The sequence below is a fragment of the Hippopotamus amphibius genome, chromosome 4 (genome assembly GCF_030028045.1).
Source record: "Hippopotamus amphibius kiboko isolate mHipAmp2 chromosome 4, mHipAmp2.hap2, whole genome shotgun sequence".
Classification (NCBI taxonomy): domain Eukaryota; kingdom Metazoa; phylum Chordata; class Mammalia; order Artiodactyla; family Hippopotamidae; genus Hippopotamus; species Hippopotamus amphibius.
The window spans coordinates 23125512-23138332 of record NC_080189.1 but is presented as its reverse complement, the minus strand read 5'-3'; the positions used below and the strand labels follow the sequence as shown (position 1 = coordinate 23138332).

At 39.8% G+C, this 12821-nt stretch overlaps 2 protein-coding genes across 5 annotated transcripts in view; one reads left to right on the top strand and one right to left on the bottom strand.

Annotated features, from left to right (window-relative positions):
• Positions 1-266, bottom strand: part of TMEM209 (transmembrane protein 209) — a 36821-nt gene extending 36555 nt beyond the window's left edge. The window contains exon 1 of one of the 4 annotated variants that reach the window (XM_057733423.1): positions 176-266. The gene's annotated coding sequence lies outside the window, so the exon portion shown is untranslated. The other 3 variants (XM_057733426.1, XM_057733420.1, XM_057733424.1) reach the window with 3 other exon arrangements.
• A 2418-nt stretch (positions 267-2684) lies between these two features.
• Positions 2685-9279, top strand: SSMEM1 (serine rich single-pass membrane protein 1). Its single transcript, XM_057733697.1, has 3 exons — positions 2685-2912; positions 6786-6840; positions 8440-9279. The coding sequence occupies exons 1-3, from the start codon at positions 2730-2732 to the stop codon at positions 8934-8936; spliced, it is 735 nt and encodes a 244-aa protein (XP_057589680.1). The 5' UTR covers positions 2685-2729; the 3' UTR covers positions 8937-9279.
• Positions 9280-12821: the final 3542 nt, after the last annotated feature.

The window sequence follows — 12821 nt, the reverse complement described above, 5'->3', positions numbered from 1 at the left end:
CCAGCACAAACTTTAGCAATCCCTACGGCTTCTTTCCTCTCTTCCACTATGGGTAGTGGGAGGTCTGGCCATATCCCCCTTTGGCTGAACCCTCGCTAGGTTCGCAGGCGCGGAACTCCCACGGCCCGCGTGGACTCCGAGCCCAGGAAGCACAAAGATGACCCCGAAAACGCACCGTGCTCTTCGCCCGGAAGCGGCTGGCTCGCGCCACTCTCCACTGCACATGCGCGAAGCCAAGCAGTGCGGTGAATGCGACCGGCTTGGGGAGCTACAGTTACCGGAAAGACGGGACAGTCTCCTCTCGCGAGAAGAGAAGAGTAGGGGAGGGACGGGGGCTAGGAGCGTTACCAGGGAAACAGCCCTCGGTTTTGTGGCTCACACTCAGGTGCGGGGAGACAGCTGAGCAGCAAAAATTCAGACCAGGTTCTGAACCCGCAGTAAAAAGTAATAACTATAACAAGCTGAATTTCTATATATTAGTATAATTTTAGCTTCCTTAGGCGTTTATGGACTCAAAATTTTAAGCGGATTTTATTAAGCAGGGTGGCTAATATACAGAGTACTTGCTAATGTGGCCAGACACCGTCAGCAGTGACAAAGCATTTCTCACACGTCTGTGGTTAAAAAAAAAGAAAAAAAAAAAGTGTTGTGACCCGTTGTAAATTCTTAAATATCTGTGTAACGTGGGTGCAGCAGTAACAAGAAAAACCAAATTGTTTTGTTAAAGTTGTTAGTGGTTTTGAGGTTTAAAAAAATATATATTTACTTTTCCTGCATATTCTTTGGAAGAACTTCTAATCCTGAAGAAAAGGTTCATCAGGGAGTTCAGTTTGCTTTTACTTAACAAATACGAAACGCCCCAAGTGTGCGGCTGAAGCACGCGCGGGGATGTGAAAATAAAACCTTGCCTGGTTACCGCCTGAAGGAGCTCACCTGGGGGTGGGGGGTGGGGGATAGGGGGAGGCCAGCAGGTTCACTAGAAAAGGCAGGTGAGGTGGGGCGCAGTGAGCCCCCAAGGAGGCGCGGCGGGCCCAGCCCGGGGTCGCCGCGAGCTTCCTGGAGGAGGCAACGCAGGCCTAAAGCAGACAGGCAAGGTCCAGGATGCGCAGGGTCTGGAGACTTGCTCGTGGGGATGCAAATTGCGCCTCGAATAAAATCATCACCCCATGTCATAATAAGCTAGCGGATTGTTACATCATGTACGTCCCGATGGCCAAAATTTTTCCTAAAATGCTCCTAAGATCCAATAGAAGAAAATGAAGTTTCCTCGTGGTATTGCATGCTAATGAAAATCTGCAGGTATGCTGTGCTCTTGAAGATCTAACTGATTTTTTTTTACAGTGGTGTTGTTATAATTTTTAGATTGCCTTAGCAGCAATGGTGTTTTGCTCTAGTTTTAGATTTAGAGATGAACTCACTTGAAAATTGTGCAAATGTACAGTCAAAATTAGAATACCAGTTTCCTCCCCAACCCGTGTCTCTTTCATAAGAGGAAATTGTACATTTGATGTAATACACAACAGAGACGTCTATGTTTTCCCTCTTAACGTAATCTGTGAATTACTGTGCATTTATTCAAGGCTTAAAAAGGAACACTACTACTACCTAAATTAGATATATTGTTGGCATTATGTATTAGTTTGCTAGGGTTGCCATAGCAAAATACCACAGACTGGGTGGCTTCAACCAGGGGTCCCTAACCCCCTGTTAGGAACCAGACTGCACAGCAAGAGGTTGAGCTGCAGGGTGAATGAAGCTTCATCTACTGCTCCCCATCATTCCCATGGGTGGAATTACCTCTTGAACCAGCACTCACATTACTGCTTGAACCCTCCCCCCCTCCCTCCCCTCCCCCCAGCCAGGTTGCGACTTCTGGCTTAAACAACAGAAATTAGCTTTCTCACAGTTGTAGAGGTTGGAAATCTAAGATCAAGGTGCCAGCAGGATTGATTTCTCCTGAGCCTTGTGTCTTTGGCTTACAGATGGCCCTCTTCTCTCTGTCCTTACATGGCCTTTTTTTTTTTTTTCCTGTGCTTGCACATCCCTGATGTCTCTTCATTTTCTCATAAGAACACCTGTCATTTTGGATTAGGGCGCCATCCTTACGACTTCATTTAAACTTAATTACCTCTTTAAAGGCCCTATCTCCAATTAGAGTCAAATTGGGGCTTGTGGCTTCAACAAAGGCATTTTGGGGAACACATACAGTCAATAACATATTAGAACTGTGTATGTTAATTTACAGTGATATGATACATATCAAAGAGACTGAAAAATGAATGGATGCTTCAGAGACTTAGATTTTAAAAACATTAGGACTTCCCTGGTGGTCCAGTGGTTAAGACTTTGTGCTTCCATTGCAGGGGGAGTGGGTTTGATCCCTGGTCGGGGAAGTTCTGCATGCTGTGTGATGCGGCCAGAAAAGAAAAAAAAAAGACATTAAAATACTATATTTAAAGAAAATACCATGCATACAAGTTTCAGAAGAAAAAAAAAAAAAAGATTTACGCCAAATGAGGTATGAAGAAGATACCTTAACTTTCATATAATTGATTTAGACAAATCTTCCAAAAACTTAGCAATCCAAAAAATTTGTCAGTTCCTGTCACAGTTACTGAAGTATATGTCATAATAGGTTGCCAAGGAAGTTGTCATACACATGGAGTGAAGTACTTCCCAGTCATATTCATCCCTTTGAGCATGTTTTATTTTCAAAGCAAGAAGCCATCATGGGAGACCTTTTTTCTTTATTTTGGGAGGTGGATCCTCCCCCCATACCTATAAGTTTTACCATTCCAAATCAAGATTATGAATGCCGGAAGGACGAGTCTTGTGGGGCAATAGGAAACTTCTTGCTTTGGTATTTTGTCATTATAATGGTGCTGATGTTCTTCTCTCGGGCTTCTGTCTGGGTAGGGTACCCTTTTTCATTTTAAATAACATAGTTACTGTATACTAGGGGATTTTCCATAAATTCATTTTACATTGGTGAAACTACTTTTTAAAAGTTTGACTTCTAGTTTTAAAAATAATGTAGCATCATTCTAGAGAAGCCAGGAATATAGGAAAGGATGAAGAAGGAATTTTAAACTACTGTAATCGTCTTTCCTAGAGATAACCACCGTTAACATTTTGGAGTATGTTCTAGTTTTTCTTTTTTCTGTATCACAGTATATCTCTCTTCATCTCTCTTTCTTTGATCTTAGATGGTTGGCATTATGTTGTATATATTTTCATAACCTGCTTCTTTAAACTTAATATTATATTGTAACCATTCCTCAAATTACATTCACACAGCAGCACTCTTAATGGCTGCATAATTTTGTCTTATGGTTGCACCGTAACAAATCTGCAATTTTGAGACATTTAGGTTGTTCTCAGTTTGTCCATCTGCTAAGTAATGCTGGTATAAACTTTCCTACTGGTTAATGACCTCTAAATTCCTTTTGTAGCTCTGTAATTCTAATCAAAGATACAGAAATAGTTGTATTTATAGGACACACGTTGTAGGATTTTGGGTGTTTAAAACAAAGACAGTGCATTCTCCACATAGAATGAGATACAGAACTAAATCGCTCACTGAAGTCACCACTTTAGACCATCTACTAGCAGAAGAAAATGCCATCCTCTAAGATAGCCTACTTCATCAGGGCTGTGATGCTCCCACATATTATCAATAACAGAGCTCTTATAAATTGCTGACATGGAATCCTTGCTGGCCATTATTACCAGGCTGATGATTAATAAAACCACCACCATTTAGCATTACAACCAGAGCACTGGGCTGGCAATGGTCAGCTAGACTAAGTGCTGTATCAGCTCTAGATGGAAAGGAGGAGGCTTGTTATGTCTATGCCAGCTGGATTCCATTATAATAATCAAAGACTTCCCCTCATCACCTCCTCCCCCTAAAAAGAAGTTTCATCTAAAGTCTAAATGCTTAAGGTAGATACTTTGCCAAAAGAATATTTAGAATAGTGATAGCTTATACATGTCTTAGACTCCCTAGCTAAGTACATTGAATTTGTCTAGCCTGGCAAGAAAAGCTACTTTAGAAAATTAACAAAAAATTGCAATTGATTCTTGGCAATTTCATCATGAAGACCACTTGAGAGGTCTAAGCTGTTTCTCTGCTCCCTTGCTTGCATCAGCTTTTTGGAGTCATAGAGCCCCTGAGCTTCAAGGACCTCAAGAGAGCATATGGTCCAGCCTCCTGTTTATAGGCATATAAGATATCAGTATCCCTCCTTTGAGTTTTTACTGATAAAGCCCAAAGAAATTAAGTGACTTGTCCAATGTCACATGAATGGTTATGACAGAGAGGAGAATAGACCCAGGTTTCCTGCCACTTCATTTGTTTGTTTCATAGCATAGTTGAAATGTTGAATTATATCTATTCAGTGCTGATTAAAACCTTAATCATCTTAGAAGTTTTGTCTTTCATTTTGTACACTTATGGCAGCTATAATCCACTCAACTGCTTCTTCTAAAGGGTCCCAGATTTGAAATCTGAGAACCACATGAGAGCTAGTCAAAAAGGATGGAATTTTTTCCTTCACTTTTGAACTTCATTTTCTCTGCTAAATTATGAACCTTTATTTACAAACCTTGAAGCGTGATGAAAATATGGTGGTAATTATCCTCAAACATGAAGCACACTGACCTCCTCTGGATTTGGCGCTTTTTAAGATGCACTTACCCTTTTGCTCTCAGAGACTGTATATGCTATATTTAGTTTATATATTTGTTCAGTGCTTATTCAGACTGCCAGTGCTGGAATTTTTCCAAACAATACCAGTCCAGTCTTCTCTTTTTGCATATGTGGAAACTGAGCTTAGGAGGAGTTAAGTGGCTTGGTAAAATCACAGTGGAAGAAAGGCAAAGCCATAGCCCAGATCTCTCTACTGTCCTACCCTACACTTCAGGGCAGGCACTTCTGCTGTTTTCACTCAACTGAGTCACACACAAAGACATTTAATAAAATGCTTTTGGTAACCACAGTTCATATGATTCCACTTAGCTTGATGTAAAATCTTTTGATTTTATGATTATATTTTGATTTGACATCGTCAAATATGGAAGCTTTCCATGAAAAAGATATAAACCTAATGAGTGTTTTAAAACACTTTCCCCCTCAATTATAAAAGTACCCATTATAGAAAATGTGGACGTTATAGGAAAGTAGAAAAAATGAAATAAAAACCACTCCAGATTATATAGAAATAATCAACCACTATTAACTTTTTAAAGTCCATAAACTTCTAATCTTTTAATAATCATCTCTATACATTTTAAATTTAAAATAAGACCACCCAAAAACATTTTTAAAAAAGAGGTATCTTAAAAGAGGATTTCACTCAAAGTTTTCAGAGAATGATTTCAGTAACCCAAAAAACAAAGAGGTACCTCATTAGAGAAACTTGTCTACCATTGTGGAGATCAGATGTTAAGAAAGGAATGGACCAAAGACCTTAGATTGCAGTTATGAATACCCAAGTATGGTACTTTCAACCCAAAGGCAGTATGACTTTCTACATAAATTCATTTTTTTCCTTAATTGTAGACAATTTGAAGAATTAGAAGGAAAAAAAAATCACTTTCAACACTCAAAGCCACTATTGGTAACACTTGTGTACATCCCTTAGTCTTTTTTCTTTTCATATTTTTAGCTAACTTGTGATTATATTGAATATACAAATTTGCATCTTGATTTTTAAATTAATATAACATTTATTTCCTCATGTTATGACATACTTTTATTATGGTTTACAACTATATATTATACAATTGTATGATGATATCATAATTTACTTAACTATTGCCTACTTTTGAATTTTGTATTTATATTAGCCTAATTACATTGGGATGAATATTTCTGTACACAAAACTTTCTTTTGGAGTTTATTTCCTGGTGATAGATTCCCAGAATTATTATGTGCCAAAAGTGTTATGAGTATTTCTAAAGTACTTGATATATTTTGAAAGAGTTGCTTTGTATGTGTGTCTTTTGGCAAAACCATTTTCAGCATCAAAAAGTGGGACACTGGTCTGAAAAATGGGACAAATATATTTATGGAGTATTGGGGCAAAATATTTGAAATTGGAGCTATCCAAAGAAATCAGTTTCTTCTAGTTGCTATATTCACAGGTAATATATTATGGCTTCATTTTGGAGGAAAGTTTCTGAAGGATTTAGGAGATAGTAAGTCTATGAATTCATATAAAGATCTTAAAGAATTATAACAATGTGACTTGATAAAATGTCCTTTAAGAAAATAATTTAAAACTGGGACTTCCCTGGTAGTCCAGTGGTTAAGACTCCGTGCTTCTCCTGCAGAGGGCACAGGTTCAGTCCCTGGTCAGGGAACTAAGATCCCACAAGCTGCACAGCACAGCCAAAAAACAAAAAAAAAAGTAATTTAAAACTAATCCTAGTACTATCATATCTGTTTTTAAATGACATTTAAACAATATTTCTATATAATGTCAGTGAGTACAAGAAAACTTTATAACTTATAGCTTCTCATCAGTATTATTTTCTCTCATTCTTTGTTCTGTTTTGCTGGGTTCAAAACATTTTGGTAGATCCTGCTGTCAAAGCATGGTCTTCTTAATGGACAGCAGAAGTAGGATCACTATAATAGGAACTCAATAAGTATTTATTGAACTGCACTGTTAAAAATTAGACATTGTCAAAGGGCCCAAGGCAATAGTGTTTTTTTCATAAGCAAACATGAGTGAAAAACAACCAAGATCATTATTACTAACCCATATTTCTGAAACAGATGTCTGAGAAGAAAAAGGATGAGGACAATGGGACAAGCACTTCACTAAGTAAAGGTGAGAGCCAGTGCATATTTGATATTGGACTATGATGAGAGAAATATGCATTGCTTGTGGAAAGCAAACAACAGAGGTAAACAGCCAAGAGTGTTATAGAGCCTCCCCAGACCTGTGGTGGCCCATTGGATGAGCACCTTGCTTTGGTGCAGATGTACAGCTTAGCTACTTCAGCAGGGCTGCTAGAGGCTATGCATCACTGGTAGGTAGAGCTCAAGCTGTCTTTTCATTCCTTAGCATTCTCCTGTCACACAGCTTGCCTTTCGCACACTTTTATTGCTAATGTTACCACAGGACTATGAGCTGTATATGACATCTTTTTCAATAACCTATAAGCAGTGGTGTGCTGTCTAACAACTGGCTCTCCAAAAATGTGTATGTATGTGTGTATATGTCATTTAAAATTTTTTACTAATATAAAGGATGTATATCAGACAATTTGCAAATAATAAAACATATAATACACTTTATGGTAAACTCCATACAGACCACTGATTCTAACAAAATACTTTCTTTGATTTTTGCCACACCCTTTCGGCCTTAGTCAACCTATAGCTGCAACAGATGAACAAATGTAGTTCCAATATGAATGTTGTTGATACTTTCCTTTAAAGAGTAAGATGAAAGAAACAAAGATGTATGTTAAAACTTAACTTGGTTGTTAATGATGTGAATGACTTCTTTGCTGAGTGGGGTGATAGTTTTAGAATACTCTGAAAGAATATTTCCTCATTTTTGGGTGCTATTTACAATATAGCAGCTATAGGCATGACACCTTTAAATGTAATCTATGTCAGTAAATGTTCTCCATTACTTTAAGTCTAGACAATCAACAAAACTGTAAATGAAGACCTGATTCTTAGTGCTTGTTGATTTTTATCCCACCAACATAATTTCAGGTTACCAACATGGTGTCACTGAACATAGGACTTAGGAAGAGAGGCACAGTAGCACATCATTACATAGTATTTCCAATATCCAGAGACGACAGACATAAACAGGAGCTTCAAGAGCAAACCTCATAATAAAATGTAGTAAAATAATTTAGGAAGTGATGAGTTTTGAGTATTTATTTGTAACAAATTGATTTAGTGGTAAGTTTATATAATTTAATTTTTACTAATGGCTGTGTTTAACAGCCATCTTGCAAAATTCCTGAAAGTTTATCATTTCTTGTGAACTGGCTGGTATTAGACAAATCCAGCACACCAATGTGTAAAGAGAAGATCCTTTTTAGTTTTTTGCTACCAAAATCACATTCATATACACCCTTGAATCTTTAAGATGTCAAGGCAGAGGTAAAAAGGGTCCTTCTCTGGAAAAGTTTGGCGACCTTTCCCTTGATGTTATATCAAGGGTCCACAAAACTTCAAAAGTAATACATCAAGCATCTATTTGACCCTTCTGGTTTTTAGGAGTTTTGGTATGGTACTGGAAAATGAAGTCAGCTGCCAACACTTGCAAATGAGTGGGGAAAAGCGGTGGCTTGGCAAATGGCAGCAAAGAGTGAGCACACACCATAGGCTTCCTTTTTAGGTAAGATGAGGTTATAGTAACCAACAATGTGCCTCGCTTGTTGATTTGTTTCATTATTGCTAGGAAGCAAAGATACTTCCGATAAGCGGCAAAGCAAAGATGGTGCCTGGGATTCTTTGCAAATGATGAAAAAACCAAAGCAGAATCAACTTACCCCTGTAACTAACTCAGAAGTGGCTTTGGTCAACGCCTGTCTTGAACAAAGACGAGCAAGGCGCCATTCTGAATTCAGCCAGGTGACTCAGACCCAACATGACAGCGATGCTACTGAGGGTGACACTGAAGAATCTAACTCGGGAGCCTCCTCCTGGAAGGAGAGTGAGAGTGAACACCACCCCTCGCCAGCCAGTATTAAGAAGAGGAAAACAGCTCAGAGGCCAAGGAATGTGGCAGGTTACCAAATCAGGGAAAGGCCCTGCCTCCACTGCAAAGCCATGAGAACCAACGAATGGCTGACCCGCCATTTCCTTCAAAACACTTCAGTAATAACCCCAATGAAGGGAGATATTCAGGAAGAAAATTCTGGACCTGATAGTAACACAAAATTCAGTAACTTTTAAATTTTATTAAGTTCTCACCTTACCGGGAGCCAAATGAAAGAAATGAAGAAAACACGAAAAATCACCAGAGCTCTAGATGTAGAGGCTTTTACAATAAAGTTTCTCTACTAACAACAAAAACATTCTTGGAACCCAAGATGTAAAATTTCAGATAATTCTTTGTCCAAACACAGGCCAGCGAATTGGTTTATGACACCACTGGAGCATCAAAGATCTGCATCTGCTGTGATTTTTTTATTCAAAAGAGCACAAGACAGATATTTTATGCCTTGAGTGTATATATCTTGTTTCTGTCTATAATACAAATAAGGAGGCTCTTTGAAAATATATTTATGTTTAGAAACTATTTAAATTTATTCATATGTTTTGATTATCTGATTGACTGAATGAATTAGGTGCCTGAGTTGTATTTTTTTTTTTTTGGCCATGTGGCTTGTGGGATCTTAGTTCCCCGACCAGGGATTGAACCTGGGCCCTCGGCAGTGACAATGTGGAGCCCTAACTGCTGGACCTCCAGGGAATTCCCTGCCTGAGCTATATCGATGCACATGTGTCAGCTTGGGGTTGGTGAGGAGGAGCTGGAATGAGACCTGATTCCTAGATTAGACTGGAAGGACAGCTGGGCCATGGGCTGTCCATGGTTATTGTCCAAAGGGCATGACAAGTGTTAAAGAAAAAATTATTCTGATGTGTTAAAACGGTAAGGAAGACTTTATTCAAAGACTGTTTGTAGTAGGGGTCCAATCTATTGCAGCTAGGGAGAGAAATCAAACTCAACTCCAAATGCAGCAAGTTCAAGTGGGGATTTATAGCCAAGGAGCAGGGTAAGGGTGTCAGGGGATGGAAAATTACTAAGAGGAGCCATCAAGGGTAGGGGAATTTCTGCTAAACCAACCTAGCATGATTCTTGCTAAAGGCAGACCAAGGACTTGTACAGCAAAGGTGGAGGATGAGGAACTTGATCAGATGTCAAGGGTGATCGGATATCAAGGGTGGGGGACTCTCACTAAATCTACTTAGCAGAATTCTCGCTAAAACTGGGCTGGGTAGCCAAAGACAGGATGGGCGCCAAGGTTGAGATCTGGTTGAGAAGAGGGCTCAGAGGAGCCTAACTAAAATTTGTCAAAGGAAAAGTCTTTATTGAAAGTTAGCCGCAATCCAGACATAGTCGGGGCTGAGTTTTCCAGTTAGGTGGGGACACCAGTGGTGGGGAATTCAAGCAGGCCTAGTACATGGGTGGCCAACCTGGAGGATGGCAGAACCCCAACTGGGATGTAAAACAAGGCCCAGATCCCAGAGAAGAGGGCTGACAAAGACAAGATAAGCAGCAGGGGCTCTGGTCACTGGGCTGGAGTTCAAAGAAGGGTTTAAGTGTTGCGGAAGGATTTGGATACTCCATTGATAAAGACTGCAGCTTAATACTAAGAACTGAGCCTTTTATGAGGGTATTTGGAGAGATACAACAGAGCTATGACCGTGGGCTTAGGAGTTACTCCTGATAATATCAAGCTCCTTAACTGATGGCAACAAAGAGACCCTGGAGGCAATGTGGGAGCCCCAGTCATTGGAACTAGGCCACTAGAATCCAGGACACAGGGTGACATTTCTGAGCTTATTTGTGGAGACTGTCTTATTCATATTTCCTCAGGATTGGAATATATCTGAGGCTGCAAGTGAAAAGCAAGACAACTTCAAGATTAGACTCAAGCATCAACCTTTTCCACAAAGACTTCCTTTACTTCTTGATACCCTCCACTTTGTCCCCTCAGGCAGAACTCACTGTTCCCTCCCTTGTGCTCCAGTGTATCTTGAAGTTCTATCTCAGCACCCTTAACATTTTAATGCATGTATTTGTTTGCAAGTCTCTCTGTCCTGTATATGTGTGTGTATCTATCTATCTAATCTATCTCCACCCTAAAAGGTAGAGTCCATGACTTATCTGCATCCCTGTGACCCAGCACAGTGCTGGACAACATGGCAGATAAATAATGCGGTTGAATCAATATGCAAAAGGATTCATGAATGCAAAAGGGAGGAGCTGAGAAAAGCAGAGGCAGAGAAAGCAGGGCAGAGGCAAACGTCTAAAATTTAGTGAATGATTGTGATGTTTCTAACTTGATATGATCAAGATGCTTGTTATCTTGTTTACTTAAATAGCACAAAAACAAAACCCAAATACCAAGACACACACACACACACACACACACACACACACACACACACACACACACACACACACACACAGCAAGCTCAAAATATAGTAGAAAGTTGCAGGGGCGTGATTTAGACCCAAGTCATCTGACTTCAGAGTTTGCGCTCTTACTGTGATCTTAGCCATTATTCTCTGAAGGTGGAAAATCCTGATTTCAAGGTAAGTCAATTAGCACCTCCCACACAACCATAAGTGATATCCAAGCTGGTATAATCTCATCAGGAAAAGGATGACAATGACTGTTTTCCAGATAACAGAGTAAGGGACCATGCCCCAAATGTTTTGATTGTCAATCTAAAAATATAACCAATGGACTATTACCTGAAAAGTCATTTATGCCAAAGACTTCTACTTTTCATGGTCTCATCTATGGGGCTATCACAGATCAGAGTTGGGAGGTGGGAGATAGCTGTCCATTGGAAGAAGGAATCACTGAATGAGTTAAACCAGGGGCTATAAATATGAAGGGATTAATTAGGGTAATTTGTAAGTACATTAAACCAGAAGCCGAGACCAAACACAGCTGGGAGGACAGTCAAAGCCAAGGGGAGAAATACAGTGAATCAGAGAAATAAGGCAAGAACAAGGTAGGAGGAGGAGCAAAAGCATGGCCAGGCTCATTGGAACTGAATGAGTGAGGTAAGGAACACATGATGTGGGAGATTGTGAAACTAGGGCTGCAAACACTAGTTGTGGCTTGGTGTTGATTGTATGCAGAGCCTGTGTGAGCTGTCAGGGTGGGGTCCCTCGGCTGCATAACAGTGCCTTCTTCAATCTGTCCTTGCTGAATGGAATAAACTTGGCCACCTCTGGTTTTTATGGTAGAAGGTTGTAACCTGTTTGGATAGCTTACTTGTGGGGAGGTATGGAATTCTTGGGCTTGCTTCATATCTGTGGTCCAACTCTGTGGTCCATCTAAATGATCAGAACTGACCTTTGTGACAATGTCTACCTACATCAAGCATCATAACTCTTGTCAGGAACTGTGAAGGAGGGAACTATGGTATGCAGGTCAGGTTTTAACTGAGATGGGTGAGGCAAAAAAATGAGAGTATACACATAGGAAGTGTTTGGAGAGGGGTTAGGGAATAGGGGAGCTGGAAACTATGGCTACACAGTAGATAGTCTCAAACTCTGAACCTCTGCCCTCCAAGACTGGGTGGTGTGGTTTTGGTGGGAGGAGAGACAAGCCAGTAGGTTAAATTTAAACCAATAATAACAGCAATAATAATAATACTGATAATAGACGACATTTGGAGAGTGCTTGCTATATGCCAGGCACCGAAGTAAACATTTTATAAGGATTAATTTACCCTTCACAAGCCTGCATCCAATTTTATGATGAAACCGAGGCTCAGGGAAATTAAATGATATATCCAAGTTCATATAGCTGGTGAGTGTTGGGGAGCTGGGTCTTGGGTTTTGTCTGATCACAAAGATTTTGTTTTTACTGTGATGATTATCCATGTTTCTTTCTTTCCTTCCTTCCTTCCTTCCTTCCTTCCTCCCTCCCTCCCTCCCTCCCTCCCTCCCTCTTTCTTTCTTTCTTTCTTTCTTTCTTTCTTTCTTTCTTTCTTTCTTTCTTTCTTTCTTTCTTTCTTTCTTTCTTGCTGCATTGAGTCTTCATTGCTGCACATGGGCTTTCTCTAGTTGCAGTGAGTGGGGGCTACTCT